This window comes from Astatotilapia calliptera, chromosome 7, assembly GCF_900246225.1.
Source record: "Astatotilapia calliptera chromosome 7, fAstCal1.2, whole genome shotgun sequence".
Lineage (NCBI taxonomy): Eukaryota > Metazoa > Chordata > Actinopteri > Cichliformes > Cichlidae > Astatotilapia > Astatotilapia calliptera.
Genome location: NC_039308.1, coordinates 60,715,368 through 60,730,768, shown reverse-complemented (window position 1 = coordinate 60,730,768; position 15,401 = coordinate 60,715,368). Strand labels below are relative to the sequence as shown.

Sequence of the window (15,401 nt, the reverse complement as noted above, 5' to 3'; positions counted from 1 at the left end):
CTCTCGGCTCGTTAGGGCTCCTGGGGGCAAGGGCAGCCTACTTTTAATGAGAGTTGCGATTGGCCTACTTCTTCTAAAACTAGACACATCACAAGGATTATCCGCATAAACTAACGCATGAAACCAATTTGTTCCTTATCATAACAACAGGCAGAGGGGTGTAGCAGTCTATATTATTCTGGTAATTTAGAGAATAAGATTTTTCTTTTCTGTTTAAAGATCATAGCCTGCACCTGCTTTCGCAGAAATAGAATGAAACAGGAGGGCGTTTCTGGTGGTTAAATTACATATTTCTTCCCCGTGGATATTAACCAGCAGGTATACTAAGCAGAGATTGCCAGTGTCCCTAAATCCTCTGCGTAAGCCACATGGACATGACATTTGGAGAGATTCAGAGCCTGAAAAAAAAAAAAAAAAGATGTGATGCTCTGCGTGCAAATCTTCCCTGTTTCCACCTCAATTTCTTACCTGCTTCACAAGCAAAGCGAACTCTGGAGGCAAATGTCCCCAACTTTAGCTCGCTGAATTTTCCAGACTCATTTTTCTGCATTCACGTCGGGCCCTCGGTGAGAATCAGCGCCGCCGCTCACGGATGAGTCCGCTTTCATCCTCGGTGCTCCAGCTTCTGCCTCTCCTCCAGCCTGCGCGCTTCCTCTACCGTCTGATTACTCGCTCCCGCAGTGACGTCATGCCAGGACCAGGGAGGCTTCCTGACCAATCACGGCGGCCGTTGGCACCACAGAGGGTCCGATATCAGGAAGACGTCTCACTCCTGGCTCTTTCATAACTCCATTTACCCCCCCCCCCCATATTTTCTTCTCTACTACCACCTGCAGCAGTCGTAGTAGTAAAACTACACTAAAAGGCACAGATGGATAAAATTATCTCACTTCCAGATCCGTTTAGTATTTGTTTTCCTAAGAGCTTTCCACAATATCACACCAGCTTAAGGAGCAAAGGACTTCTTATTCACGCTGTTTCCAAAAATTTGGTGTTGGCCAATTTCTGTCCCTATTCCTCTGCAATGGGAAGACTTGGAAACAAGAAAAAATAAAATAAAAAGAGCATGTCTTGCAATCCTTTTAAAAATATTTCTTTATTCTTAAACCAAGATCACGTCAGTATTATATCTCTTAAATATGCTGTTATATTAGAGTACCGTGCTCTCCGCAAATCAATGTATATACGTATATATGAACACATTTTCATTTTCAGAGTTATGGCCCTAACATTAACGTTATATATATGGTTAAAAATCATTTTAAACAAGTCACACTTTGCAGCTTGCAAAGTCATAAAGCAACTATGGTGACCGCATGCAGCCACATTGTTTGCTTTGAAGTTTTCCACTTCAGAAATGAAGCTTTTCGTAGATGCAGACCAAAAATCGCGCCTTTTGCAGAGTGTCTTTGGAGGGCTGGAATAAGGGGTTAGCTTTCTTGGTCCAATAAAGGATCTTTGATGGTTTGTGTGGGAAGTGTGGGAAATGAGCATCAGGGGCCATGGCCAAAAGCAGAACGAACAGTTCCCTAACACGGTTAAAAATCTTTTTTTGTTTACTTCTTTAAAACTAAACTACACCATAAATAATACACAAATTGAATGTGCTTTAGTTGTGTTTACAGCAAATAATGTTAACTCAACCTCTCTCAATAATTGATTTCACTCTAACTCCCTCTGCATTTCAGTTTCCTTCCAATTTTTACGGTCATTTATTTTTCAAAATACTTTGTTGACCTATGCAAAGACCAAGCACACTGAGCCTAAAAAAAAAAACAGTCTATTAAAACTGGCTGATAATGGCCAGTGTAAATTATGTATATATGCATTAAATATTTATTAGTAATGCAAAAATCCAATAGGTTATGTGTGAAAAACATTAATAAAAAAGTTTGATTTGGTTCACCCTGATGCGCCTTGGCCTACCTTGTGACAGTCTTTGAGGTGTGGTGTTAAATCATGAGCAATAACTGTAATATGGATTTATCTTTTATTAAGCATAGCAACACCAATCCACAGACAGGATGTGCAATAAACAGTTCACAGCATTAAACGGAGCTCAACATAGCACACAAAGCCATTTGGGAACATGCGGTCTGTGGAAAGTGGAAATCTTGGGGAAGAGGCAGCTTACAAGTGTGTGTGTGTGTGTTGTTGGGGGGGGCATTATAATATTCCAAAGATGATATCTGGCTGAAAGACAGAAAAAAATAGATGCACTTCATAAAATTAATGTGAAATGGCATGTTAACAGAACAACAGCAGATGCTACATGATGCAGCCAGTCACTCACACGCTGGGGGAGCTGCTGTCCCGTGAAAGAGCGGTTGTCTGGAGGATGGCCATCCTGCCCGCCTGCCTTGCAGCGTAGGTAGCCATAAAGGTTAGCAGCTTGGAGGGAAATGCTAGCTACCACCACAGACTGAGGAAGGCAGACAGATGAGTCTGAGAGAGACAATATGCAATCTAGCACATATGCAGAAAAGCAAGCAAAGGGAGTCTCACCAGCCATTTAATCTTCAGAGAGAAGAGGGAGGTGAAGAAGAAGAAAGTCCAGATGAGAGGACAGATGATAAGGCCCAGCCAGAATATCCTTTCCTCTGCTTCAGTTCCAGTGTTACTATTCCGGGACTTATACACACAGATAAGAAAGCAAACACTATAGGGTTAACACATCAAAATCGCTAATTTTTATTGCTCAAAATGCACAAAACACCCTCTTACTTTTTTGGCCTCAAATACCCAGAGGCTCTTTCCATCCTCGTCAATCTGATTCCACCAGCGCAGCCCCACCAGCAGACGGCCGGTCACATTCTGAAAACAAGCGTGAGCAATTAAATCCTGCAAAGTTAAAGAAAGCCACAGAAAAGTAACTAGATCACACAAACTGTTTGATGTCTTACCTTCACAGACCAAAAGTCAAACGAGAGCAGAGCTATGATCAGGACAAAACAGGACGCAAAGCTCTTGCTGATCCACTCACACAGCAGATAGACAACGATGGCAACCACTCGGAAGAACAAATGGAAAAAGGAGGCCATGGGGTGTCTAAAATTGTAGGGATTGGAAACGAGAAGCCTGATGTGTCAGCAGATAGCTTTCAAACAGATACAGGTGAGCATGTATGGAAACATAAAATGATAGTGCATGCAGCAAAATGAGTTAACCTGCAGGATAGGTTTTATTCTGTGAATAGAAGGTCTGTAAACATTATCCCACCTCCAGTTTCAATTTAGTATTTATTTGCTTTGACCTTTGTGATCTCCAGTTAATGTTTCCAGTAGTTTTTCTGACACCACTTGTTTGTGTAGATTTAGCCTTCTCAACCTTCACAAAAAACTTCCACTACTAGTGATTTCTATGACTTCAGAGCTGTTTTCCTTAAATCAAGCAAAGAGATTCAGATCCATAACTGAGGTATCCACTGATGATCCCTCAGGATGAAATGGATGTATGCTTTGGAAGCATCATTTTAGGTACTTAGACAGCTCATGAATCCAGTTACATGATCACCTTTATCGGGTGGGAAGGTGTTCCTCTGGTCATTTGGGCCTTCTTCTACCACTTACTGCTGATCTAAAATTTTAGACTGTTCCACGTTAGTTTTATGGCATCGTAAAAAGCGCACTCCGCATGCTTATCCACATTTTTCTGCCATATTCATGTCCACTTGTAATGTGCTCAATGAGCTGAGTGTTTAAGAGTCCAGGCATGAGTTCTGTTATAGTCTGAACTGATACTTTTATGCCTGGTACTCTAACAGCTAGTGATTTATATTTAAACTAAAGCTCTATCAGCTACACAGCCCCCAAAGTACAACTGCATACAGAAAATATCTGTTTTCGTTACATGCTGGACGGGATTAAAAACAGGTGTTGACTATGTTTCTACCCTCTGAAATCCTGAAATTAGAGTTTGCCAAATGAGAAGACCAGGGGCACCTCCAGAATTGCTTCATGGGGTGGCCATAATAAAAATATTGGGGTGGCACACCAAAAAAGAATTTCCAGTTTTACTACGCTGTTTTCAAATAGGTTACCTGAAAATTATGGCAAAAAAAAAGAGACAATAGAAGAAGAAAATAATTAGTTAGCCTAGTTAATCTCCTGATTTTAGAGTTGATACAACTGAAAATGGGTACTGATGAAAACCATATTATTTTAAAATCCATAATAGTCTATTTCAATTGATTGATTGATTGATTGATTGATTGGCTGGAAGTCCTAACCATCGCTTTAATGATTCTCAACAGAGCTGAGGAGAAGCTACTCAACATTCACTCTCCCAGAATGGAGTTAACTTTAAGAGTAAACCTGTTCAGGAAAGACAAATAAGTATTAGATCATGTAAGAGTGTCAACTGTTTCCTGTCTCTATGTTGGCCCTGAGATGTACCAGTGATCTTTCCATCTGTCCAGGGATTTGCACCAGCTTTTTTTTTTTTTTTTTTGCTCAACAAGTTTTCAAAAAAACAAAAAACCTAATAATGCAAAGCTGAAAAGACACTATGGAAGATAAAACAGCTGTTGTGTTGATATTTCCTGCAGTGCACCTTATGACTGCGCTTCTCCGCGCCCTCTCCTGCTCGTCAGCTGCAAAGTCCAGCTCGACATCCTCAGTTGCATCCGCCATCGTCTGCTAAAAACTGTTTAAATCACCCGAGGGTTTGTAATACAATCTCGACAAGGACAATAATCAAAAAAGATCTCCACTGGCACCGTGATCTGAGATATGTACAAATCAAAATCTACCAAGCAAATACCAGTTTTGCATGGCTGTATTTGAACACTGAAACGAGCCAGGTGTTGCAGTGAAATAAGACCGACAGCGACACTGGCTACTTTTTTAAATCCACATCAGGAAACTGGGCTTAAAATATCTTTGATTCTTCACATACCTTACATATTTTGTGTTTTTCCGATACATTTTGACAACTACGCTACACTTCAATTAAAATAGCAATTCCGAATGAACAAAACAAACAAAAATATACGACCGCGGCAGGACTCGAACCTGAATCTTCTGATCCGAAGTCAGACGCCTTATCCATTAGGCCACGCGGCCCATATTGCGATCTCATTATCAGTATTTTGCATTTTTAACATTTTCTTCATAGTCCCTGTGGTATTCGTGTATAGCACTTTTTAAAATGAATATTCTAGCGCTATCCATGCTACGTAATCGAATCGCTGTCCGCTGTGTTCATTCAATCAGTTCTTTCTGACATACCACTGCTAGAAAAATAAGTCATCCAGCCCGCACGGTGGCGCTAACGATTTGTTTGGCTTTAGGCATACAACCCCACGAGAAGGAATGCTAAGGTAGCTATAATTCATTCTGTAATGATTTCAAAAATGTGTTTTCGGATACATAACACGATAAAACAGATCAGCTGGGTTGCTTTTGTAATAAAACATAGTTAGATTAAAAACTGCCTTTTGCTAAATTACGTTAGCGTAGCGTCATGTGTTCGCCAAGTAAACATGCGTTGAAGGGTCGGTAGTGCAACAGCTACAATAATATGAAAAGGTGAGGCAACCAGCATTCTACGTTTATCATTCGGTGGGTAAAATGATAGAATTAGCTACGTAGTTCACGTTTCATCTGTGTCTAGCAGCATTATTGCAAAAGTTTAGTTAATTTATACACATTTTAGTAACACCTGAGTGAAATATCAAAGTGCAAGCAAGTGATAATAGAGGCTCACAAAACCACAGAGAAGGCTGTAAGACACTCAGCAGTAGGAAAGTACACATTTAATCGTGTATAGAGGCTCTGTGGTGCCTAGATAAAGCTGCATTACGTCTCAGTTTGCCTCCGTCACGCTGTCTTATCACGATTGATCAGTGTCATGTCAATTAAGTTTTGAATCAATGTCTTCCAGCTCGAGTGAGAAGTCCACATGAGGTGATGCTGCATGTGTTACGCTGTCCTCTGAAGAGGACTCGTATCTCTTTACAATGGATGAGTCTACGTGGCTTCTGCTCCACCAAGCCTCACATACTTCAGGGCGAGGACTCCACACAAACCCGCCTGAACCCCCTTAACATCCAGATGCTGTCAAAAGGTCTTCACGAACAGATCTTTCGAGGGCTGGAGCCAGAATACAGAGAGGAGGCTGTACAGCGCAGCATAAGGCACTTACAGAAACACCAGCTGTGGGGAAAGGACACCTCACTGTTGCCCGATGTCGACCTGAAACTCCCCAAAATGTATGGCAATGACATTGACGAGCACTTCTGTCACTTGGCCCAGACACAGAGCCTTCCCTACCTTGAGGCTGCCACCAAGCTGAAACTGGCAGATCTACCACCCATGCCTCAGGAATGGAGCTGGGAGGTCGGCTGGACACGCTATGGGCCCACTGGGGAGAGTCAGAAAGTAGATTTTCCAGATGAGTCAGCTCTCGTGTTTGATGTGGAGGTGTGCACAACAGAGGGACAGTGTCCCACTCTGGCTGTTGCTGTTTCTCCAACCAACTGGTAAGAAATGAGCAAAAATGGGACAGGGTTGTATAGAACAATCCATTCATTTGCTTTATTCTTATGTTGTTGTAGTTGTTTCATACTTAAAACATTGTGTCTTCCATTCAACAATTGCTAACAATAAAAAGTTTTAAAGATAACTGGTACGTGCCTCAGTGATCTCTGTGTCCTATTTTTCTAGGTACTCATGGTGCAGTAAGCGTCTGATTGAAGAGCGATACTCCTGGTCAAACCACCTGACCCTTGCTGATCTCATTCCGCTAGAGACACCTTTCAACTCTGCTCGCCCTCCAGGGGGTAAATGGAAGGAGAGACTGATTGTGGGCCACAATGTCAGCTTTGACCGGGCTCACATTAAGGAGCAGTACCTATTAAAGGTTTACATCCTATTCCTCACATGTCGTTTTTACTCCTCACTTTATAAAATCCTTTGGTCACTTCTTTTTGTATGAATCACTATAATGCCCAGTAGCTTTTGTATGTTTGTATTCGCTTCCATAAGGGTTCAAAGGTGCGCTTCATGGACACCATGAGCCTTCACATGGCCATTTCAGGGCTAACCGGCTTCCAGCGCACACTGTGGATGGCCAGTAAGTTGGGTAAAAAGAGGGGTCTTCAGGAGGTCAAGGAACACATTAAGAAAGCTGGGAAGAAACACGAGGGCCCAATGGTTTGTCCTTTTCTACTACAGTTCACCTACGTAATATTTTGAGGCTATCATTTGGTATTTGGAAGGCTCTTGGCATAAGTGTGACATGATGTTGTGTGCACAGATCGGCTCCTGGGACTGGGTGAATATTAGCAGCATTAACAACCTGGCTGATGTCCATGCTCTGTATGTGGGAGGGCCGCCACTGCAGAAAGAAGCCAGAGAGACCTTTGTGAAGGGGAGCATGACAGATGTCAGAAACAATTTCCAGGTCAGATATGTGGCAAAATGTGTGTCTGATTAATGTGAACCATTTGTTAGATCTTGCATTTGGCCTGAATGGACACTTAGGCAAAATAAATGTGATTTTGCTGACACCTACAGGAGTTAATGCAATACTGCGCCCTTGACGTTAAGGCCACACATGAGGTCTTCACAGAGCAGCTGCCCCTCTTCATGGAGAGGTCAGCAAATCCCAACCCAAAGCTATTTTATAGTCATCTTTATCTTCTGTGTACAAATGTACACAACACAGCATTGTATAATTGTGTTGTCTCTGCTGTGTTTTTATAAGGTGCCCTCATCCAGTGACGCTTGCAGGGATGCTGGAGATGGGTGTGAGCTACCTTCCTGTCAATCAAAACTGGGGGCGATACCTGGAAGATTCTCAAGATGTTTATGAAGAGCTTCAGAGAGAGATGAAGAAGTCTCTAATGATTCTAGCGGATGATGCATGTCAGCTTCTGGAGAATGACAGGTGAGACCAGCACTGATTTATGTCAAGCTTTGAAGGTTCTTTTAAAAGCATTTACACTGCATAAGGTTTGTGTGTTTATACTAAGATACAAAGAAGACCCCTGGCTTTGGGATCTTGATTGGGACGTGCAGGAGTTCAAGCAGAAGAAAGTTGCAGCCAGCAAGAAGAAAGGCTCCAAAAAAGCAGATGACAAACAAATCGCCACTCCTCTTCCAGACTGGGAGGAAGGTCTGAGCTCAGACACTAATTCAGAATATTTGTGTAATTGGTATGATATATCTACTAGGGGTGCAACGATACACAAAATTCACGGTTCGGTTCGGTTCGATACTTTGGTGTCACGGTTCGATATTTTTTCGATACAAAAAAATGTTCATGCCTTTTTAATTTGTCATTTATTAAAATTATAAATATATATTTTAACTCAAAAGTACAGTTTTTAAATTTAATGTTGCTGAAACAAAAGTAATTAAAAAAATAAATATATCTCAGGGCTCTCAAAATTTCAAAATCCCTGGTAGCCCTTCGGGCAGGGACTCTTCAGTTTTTGGTAGCCCAAAATAAATGTAAGTAGCCCGAATAAAAAAGAGAGCAATCTTTTTGATTGATGTTTTGTTTCCTTTACAATATTATACTTTAATGTATAATATTGTAAAGGAAACAAAACATCAATCAAAAAATTGTTGAAAAACAAATTACAACATGTATAAAAATTACAATCATCAACTCAAATACTTGGTTCTAATTGAACAGAAATTTCTATGAACTTGTAAGAACTGTGTAGGACATGAATCAGTCTGTGTCAGATCCTGAATTTGAAATTTCCGCTGAAGTCACGGGTAAGAAACAAGTGGAACCAAGATCTAGGCCATTTGCTTTTTGAAGTTTGCAAAGACTGCTAAATTTTGCCAGTGGTAGTTCACTCTTTGCAACATAGTACGCTGTTATAAACAGATTTTTCAGGTTTGTTTTTAGTATGTTATTTGCAATTGGTGTTTGTTCTGGGAAAGATATTGCAGACTGAGCAATAATGCATTTCTTGCATTTCTCATGGCTTCTAATGGGGGCCTTTCTTAAAATGACTGGTCCCAGTAACAAAGGCGCTTGTCGACTCAGAAATCGAGAGAAAACCAACAACACACCCGGCAGAACATTATGTTATTTACACGGGTGCACATAAGTGGTCCGCATGTGCGCATTCGCTGTCAAAATAAAAGACGCGCGCACCAGATAAGAAGTTGCAAGACGCGTTTGCGTCCATATAAAAAGCACTGTTTTTGTCCGCTAGAGTGGGATTTTCACGGCACATTCTGCACCACATCTCTGTGCGTTCATCATTTGTTTGAAGCCAGCTCACCTCCTGCAACCACTTTTCCGAGAATACGCGCTTCTTTTGTGGTTCGGACTCCTTCTGACATTTCTTTGGAGGTAGAGAACACCAAAGTAATTGCTTAAAGGAGCTTCTTCGACATCTTTAAGAGTTTTAAACAAATGTCTGTCCTCCTCCAGAAAATCTTATGTATGCAAACACGCGTTGCAACTTCATATCTTGTGCGCGTTTTTGGGGGTTTTTTGACAGCGAATGCGCACCTGCGGACCACTTATGTGCAGCCCCGGTTATATAGCTCGTCATATTGCAGCCACAGAAATTCTTTTGTCCATGAAACCATAAAGCTGCACTTTCTTTTTGCCTTATAGTCTGATTTGTCATAACTTTTCCGTTTTGTGGTAAGCTTTTCTTTGGCTGTCACTTCTTCACCCTGACCTCTCTTATTTGGCTCAGCAGAACTAAAATATATATCCTGCTGCTTTTACACACACACACACACACACACACACACACACACACACACACACACACACACACATAACGGTCAGCGATTCTCTGCACGATCAACCTCTCACATGTTTAAGCTTGCTGCGGGAGATTTCACTTGTCATGTTTGCATAGTAAGCTAACGATTGATAAGACGATGTCAGAGGAATTGGTGCGCAAATTATCATCACTCACCAATCAGTGCTGTCGCTCTCTATACACAGTTCGCGCGATTGCAAAGTGAAAGCAAAAAACAAGCGCAAATTCAAACGCGATTTCAATATGTCACATATTGACAGTGGCTCACCGATGCCAATGACATAATTACCCAGCTACATTTCCGAAAGAATGCAAAAGCATTGACATATATTTCTCCCTTCCTACAATAGCCCGACGGGCAGGGCAGAGATAGATTTTGGTAGCCCGACTGAAAAAAATCGCTAGCCCCGGGACATCGGGCTAGCGATTTTGCAAGCCCTGTATCTGATTGAGGAATCACTCATCTTTGGAAAAGAGAGTTTATTACAGAGAAATGGCTCTTTCCAAAATAAAAGCTATACTATACGCTTCTTCTGGGCTATATTCTCAGCAGCATATTGTAGCGGGTCAGGGCTGTTCGGGGTTCTGTTTGTACAGTTATGTTTTGTTTATGTTGCCATAGTGACGGGTGACGCGCTCTCGCTGCGACGGTGTGTCCTTCCGGGGTCAAAGGGCGCCCTGTGTGTTGTTGTTGTTGTTGTGCGGTTGCCGCGCTGAGCACTTAGCTAGCGGCAGTGTTCTTCTGCAGATGTCAATAAACGGCTGTGCTCCCTGGCTAGCTCACGGGAAGCAAGACCAAACGACACATCCGTCTCCTCGTTGTCTGAGCTCGCCACATTGGTGTCAGAAGTGGGATGATGGTGGCACCCCATGTTCTGACCCGAGTGACTTTTCCCCCGCCGGTCGTGACCGGCCGGTGCGCCAAAAGAAGGCACCTGGACATTTGCAGGACTTTGTGTGGGGCAATGGGGTCGTCGGGGACGACTGACCCCTTAGGTGGGGGCTGTGTAGCGGGTCAGGGCTGTTCGGGGTTCTGTTTGTACAGTTATGTTTTGTTTATGTTGCCATAGTGACGGGTGACGCCTTTTCGCTGCGACGGTGTGTCCTTCCGGGGTCAGAGGGCACCCTGTGTTTGTTGTTGTTGTTGCTGTGCGGTTGCGCGCTGAGCAGTTAGCTAGCGGCAGTGTTCTTCTGCAGATGTCAATAAACGGCTGTGCTCCCTGGCTAGCTCACGGGAAGCAAGACCAAACGACACATCCGTCTCCTCGTTGTCTGAGCTCGCCACATTGGTGTCAGAAGTGGGATGATGGTGGCACCCCATGTTCTGACCCGAGTGACTTTTCCCCCGCCGGTCGTGACCGGCCGGTGCGCCAAAAGAAGGCACCTGGACATTTGTAAAGTGAAAGCAAAAAACAAGCGCAAATTCAAACGCGATTTCAATATGTCACATATTGACAGTGGCTCACCGATGCCAATGACATAATTACCCAGCTACATTTCCGAAAGAATGAAAAAGCATTGACATATATTTTTCCTTCCTACAATAGCCCGACGGGCAGGGCAGAGATAGATTTTGGTAGTACGACTGGAAAAATCGCTAGCCCCGGGACGTCGGGCTAGCGATTTTGCAAGCCCTGTGTTACAGGCATGGCCCTTTAAGGATGAAGCCTGATGGGAAATGTATTCGGGATGTGTGTAGCGGGACTGCCTGGTGTGTGTGTAAAGAGAGAGAGCGGAGCAGGGGAAAAGTAACGGTTAGCTACAGAAGAGACGAAAAGAAAATAAATAAAAGGAATATAATAACTCCCTCGACAGCCAGAGTTGTGTCGGCGATGCTCGCTGTGAGTAAACTGTTTCAGCCCACTGTACGCGGTGTTCGTGCCTTAGAGAAGAAATAAAGTTCGGTGAAGCAGTTTCCTACGCCTCCTTCGATCTTTTTGCTAGCGGAGTTGACCTGTATAGTAAGCTGTTGCCGGCTACGAGTCAGTTACGGAACCTTCAAGTAACTGCCAGAGGTTTCCTTATTACGGTTCGGGGCAGCGGATCTGGCGTGGTAACACCTGTATCTGATTGAGGAATCACTCATCTTTGGAAAAGAGAGTTTATTACAGAGAAATGGCTCTTTCCAAAATAAAAGCTATACTATACGCTTCTTCTGGGCTATATTCTCAGCAGCATATTGTAGCGGGTCAGGGCTGTTCAGGGTTCTGTTTGTACAGTTATGTTTTGTTTATGTTGCCATAGTGACGGGTGACGCGCTCTCGCTGCGACGGTGTGTCCTTCTGGGGTCAGAGGGCGCCCTGTGTGTTGTGTTGTTGTTGTTGTTGTGCGGTTGCCGCGCTGAGCAGTTAGCTAGCGGCAGTGTTCTTCTGCAGATGTCAATAAACGGCTGTGCTCCCTGGCTAGCTCACGGGAAGCAAGACCAAACGACACATCCGTCTCCTCGTTGTCTGAGCTCGCCACATTGGTGTCAGAAGTGGGATGATGGTGGCACCCCATGTTCTGACCCGAGTGACTTTTCCCCCGCCGGTCGTGACCGGCCGGTGCGCCAAAAGAAGGCACCTGGACATTTGCAGGACTTTGTGTGGGGCAATGGGGTCGTCGGGGACGACTGACCCCTTAGGTGGGGGCTGTGTAGCGGGTCAGGGCTGTTCGGGGTTCTGTTTGTACAGTTATGTTTTGTTTATGTTGCCATAGTGACGGGTGACGCCTTTTCGCTGCGACGGTGTGTCCTTCCGGGGTCAGAGGGCGCCCTGTGTGTTGTTGTTGTTGTTGCTGTGCGGTTGCTGCGCTGAGCAGTTAGCTAGCGGCAGTGTTCTTCTGCAGATGTCAATAAACGGCTGTGCTCCCTGGCTAGCTCACGGGAAGCAAGACCAAACGATACCTCCATCTCCTCCTTGTCTGAGCTCGCCACAATATTAAACATATCAGGTCCCCATAAGGAGAATCATGTGCTAACGGCGGTCTAAATGACTCGGGTAAAGTTTGTAGCATGCATGCTTGTTGTTTTTTGTGCTTCCACTTGTCTTTGCACTAGGATGTCGGCGTAAATGTGCAGTCATATTCGTTGTGTTCCCACTAGTGCTGTCAGCGTTAATCTCGTTGGAATGACGTTAACGCCACAACACGGCAAATCTCCGTTAACGAGCTACCCCTGCATGGGGCTAGACGGCCAACACGTTAACGAGCTAACTGCGCTAACACACTAGTTCCCACCCATGTAATTGAGCATTGCGTGGCACATCCAACATACTGTTTTACTTTAGTCCATGACGCGCTTACCTTCAGGGTCATACTTCACATGAAAACCAAAATAATTCCAAACGCTTGCCCTGCGCTCTTCCTTCTGACGATGCTGTCTGTGTTGAACGCTCAGTGGATCTGCACTCGACAGTGCAGCCTAGGCGGAGTAGTCGAACACAGATTCACTGAGCGCTCAACACAGACAGCATCGTCAGAAGGAAAGTTGATAAAATAAATTACAAATTTTGTATTGTTCATATATATGCATACCGAACCGAAAGCACTGTATCGAACGGTTCAATATCGATACGAGTATCGTTGCACCCCTAATATCTACAGTGCACACAGACTATTAATAAAGTAACAGATAATTCAGTTGTGTTATATTAGACCCAGGTCCACCATCTGAAGAAGAGATGGAAGGCCCTCGCCCCAGCCGGCTAGCTGTTGAGAACCTAAAAGAAACAGTGAATCGACTTCCAAAGAGAAGGCAGCATCTACCTGCACATCCAGGGTAAGATCGCTCTCACACACACCACGGAGCCATTTCCAGTTCTGTTTCCCACTGATGGTGTAAGTCAGTTCTTTTTCCTCATTTTCTTCTTTAGGTGGTATCGTAAGCTGTGTGAGAAGATGTCTGACGACAGCTGGTCACCTGGAGCCAGTCTGATCAGCCTGCAAATGCGACTGACACCTAAACTGATGGGTTTGACTTGGGATGGTTTCCCCTTTGCATTACACAGAGAAACACGGGTGGGGGTATCTGGTACCTGGACGCAGGGATAACCTTGATTCCCAGGAGGAAAACGCCGGGCCCGTGTGTCCCCACAGGTGAATCACATACTGCTCTCAAAGTAAAAACATGGCAGGGTGCTTTCACATCATGACCTGATCTTAGCAGGACGATCATTGATGGCTGGAGATTTTTAACAGTGTATTAAAGTTTTGTTGTTTTTCACAGAGCTATTGAAAGTGTGTACAAAGAGTACTGTGAGCAGCATAGCAAGGAGCGACCGGACTATCTGGACTCAATCCCTTCAGATGACCTCATGTTAACAGACAGCACGGTGTGGACAAAGGTACATAATATACCATCATGTTTGGAGAATTTTGCATAGAATATTGCAACATGCTTCAAACAGATACCACATGCACTACAGACTGTTGGAATTTGCAAAAATCTTTCATCAAATTTAGACCTTTTCTTCAGTATCAACAGTAATACATGTGATTGCGGTTGGAGTTGATTCATCGGGGCTACGTGCTCTGAACGGATAACACATCTACCTTAATAATGTTTTTTCTTATTGTCATGTATAGGTGGAGGAATTAAGTTCCCTGGAAAGCCAGATGGAGGAAAACGCCCTCAGAATGAGAAAAAGTGCAGAGAAGAACAAAAACAGGGTGAGTGCACAGGCTTGTAAGTTTAAATTACACCTATCGTGTCAGGTTTAGTGTTTCACTATGATTTGTTTATAACATACTTTGTATTCTTTACCAACAATAGTCTACAGATCCACATTATATGAAAGAGGGGAGTCATTGCCATTATCACCATGGAAACGGCCCCTACAATGATGTCGATATACCAGGTTGCTGGTTTTTCAAATTACCTCATAAGGTGAATTTATATTATTAATATATATCATAGGCACAGTGTTGTTCCACCAAGCTATTTTTACCTTGTGACCAATTATTTGTGTTTAAAGGATGGCAATCACAACAATGTCGGCAGTCCGTTCTCCAAGGACTTCCTGTCCAAGATGGAGGATGGAACTCTGAGAGCAGGAAGAGGTGGCACCAATGCAACACGAGCTCTGGAAATCAACAAAATGATGTCTTTCTGGAGGAATGCCCATAAACGTATAAGGTACTCCCATCAGAGTTAATCAAAGTAATTCAATAACAAATAAACTTTAGTAATGCTAAAAGGTCTTCTCGTAGTTCTCAGATGGTGCTGTGGCTCAGAAAAGTAGAGCTTCCCCGTTCTGTCAGCAGGTTTGTCTAATATTTTTAAAAAAAGAAAAGATTGATTGATTAGAGATAAAGTAATGAGGGTAATGAATGTAACATTTCCCCAAAGACACAAAGATTTTGATGAGGAGGGCCAGTATGGTGCCATATTACCTCAGGTTGTTACTGCTGGAACAGTAACACGTAGAGCTGTGGAGCCGACGTGGTTGACTGCCAGTAATGCACGGGTAAGAAGCAGAGCCGACACGCTAATCTGGTTAAGTCTGAAAATACTGACCAGACACTAGAGCAATTCTGTATGGGCTTTATTCTGTGTCAACAGCGGGATCGGGTAGGCAGTGAGCTAAAGGCCATGGTGCAGGTACCACCTGGATATCACCTGATAGGAGCAGATGTAGATTCACAAGAGTTGTGGATTGCCGCAGTGCATCCTTCTTTT

General features: G+C 43.5%; 2 protein-coding genes and 1 non-coding gene across 3 annotated transcripts in view; 1 reads left to right on the top strand and 2 right to left on the bottom strand.

Annotated features, from left to right (window-relative positions):
* Positions 1 to 1,976: 1,976 nt before the first annotated feature.
* LOC113027002 (Golgi apparatus membrane protein TVP23 homolog A) lies at positions 1,977 to 4,836 on the bottom strand. The gene is made up of 6 exons (XM_026176373.1): positions 4,552 to 4,836; positions 2,904 to 3,048; positions 2,725 to 2,814; positions 2,506 to 2,631; positions 2,294 to 2,422; positions 1,977 to 2,193 (listed from the first exon to the last, which is right to left on the bottom strand). The coding sequence occupies exons 1-6, from the start codon at positions 4,629 to 4,631 to the stop codon at positions 2,167 to 2,169; spliced, it is 597 nt and encodes a 198-aa protein (XP_026032158.1). The 5' UTR covers positions 4,632 to 4,836; the 3' UTR covers positions 1,977 to 2,166.
* Positions 4,837 to 4,991: 155 nt separating this feature from the next.
* Positions 4,992 to 5,063, bottom strand: trnar-ucg (transfer RNA arginine (anticodon UCG)). The gene has a single exon. It is a non-coding gene; the product is annotated as a tRNA-Arg (tRNA).
* A 190-nt stretch (positions 5,064 to 5,253) lies between these two features.
* Positions 5,254 to 15,401, top strand: part of polg (polymerase (DNA directed), gamma) — an 11,720-nt gene continuing 1,572 nt past the window's right edge. Inside the window, 18 exon segments of the mRNA XM_026172271.1 lie at positions 5,254 to 5,320; positions 5,884 to 6,481; positions 6,666 to 6,861; positions 6,987 to 7,154; positions 7,258 to 7,404; positions 7,518 to 7,597; positions 7,708 to 7,890; positions 7,976 to 8,118; positions 13,379 to 13,502; positions 13,597 to 13,714; positions 13,716 to 13,819; positions 13,950 to 14,067; positions 14,309 to 14,392; positions 14,496 to 14,609; positions 14,698 to 14,858; positions 14,933 to 14,986; positions 15,072 to 15,189; positions 15,285 to 15,386. Coding sequence (XP_026028056.1) covers positions 5,910 to 6,481; positions 6,666 to 6,861; positions 6,987 to 7,154; positions 7,258 to 7,404; positions 7,518 to 7,597; positions 7,708 to 7,890; positions 7,976 to 8,118; positions 13,379 to 13,502; positions 13,597 to 13,714; positions 13,716 to 13,819; positions 13,950 to 14,067; positions 14,309 to 14,392; positions 14,496 to 14,609; positions 14,698 to 14,858; positions 14,933 to 14,986; positions 15,072 to 15,189; positions 15,285 to 15,386 — 2,586 coding nt within the window. The 5' untranslated portion in view covers positions 5,254 to 5,320; positions 5,884 to 5,909.

Excerpts from the sequence above, each read along its gene's own strand:
- LOC113027002 (XM_026176373.1), bottom strand. The coding sequence starts at position 4,631 with ATGGCGGATGCAACTGAGGATGTCGAGCTGGACTTTGCAGCTGACGAG. Across the intron at positions 3,049-4,551 it reads CGGAGAAGCGCAGTCATAAG|ACACCCCATGGCCTCCTTTT; the intron begins GTGCACTGCAGG and ends CTACAATTTTAG. Across the intron at positions 2,423-2,505 it reads CTCTGAAGATTAAATGGCTG|TCTGTGGTGGTAGCTAGCAT; the intron begins GTGAGACTCCCT and ends TGCCTTCCTCAG.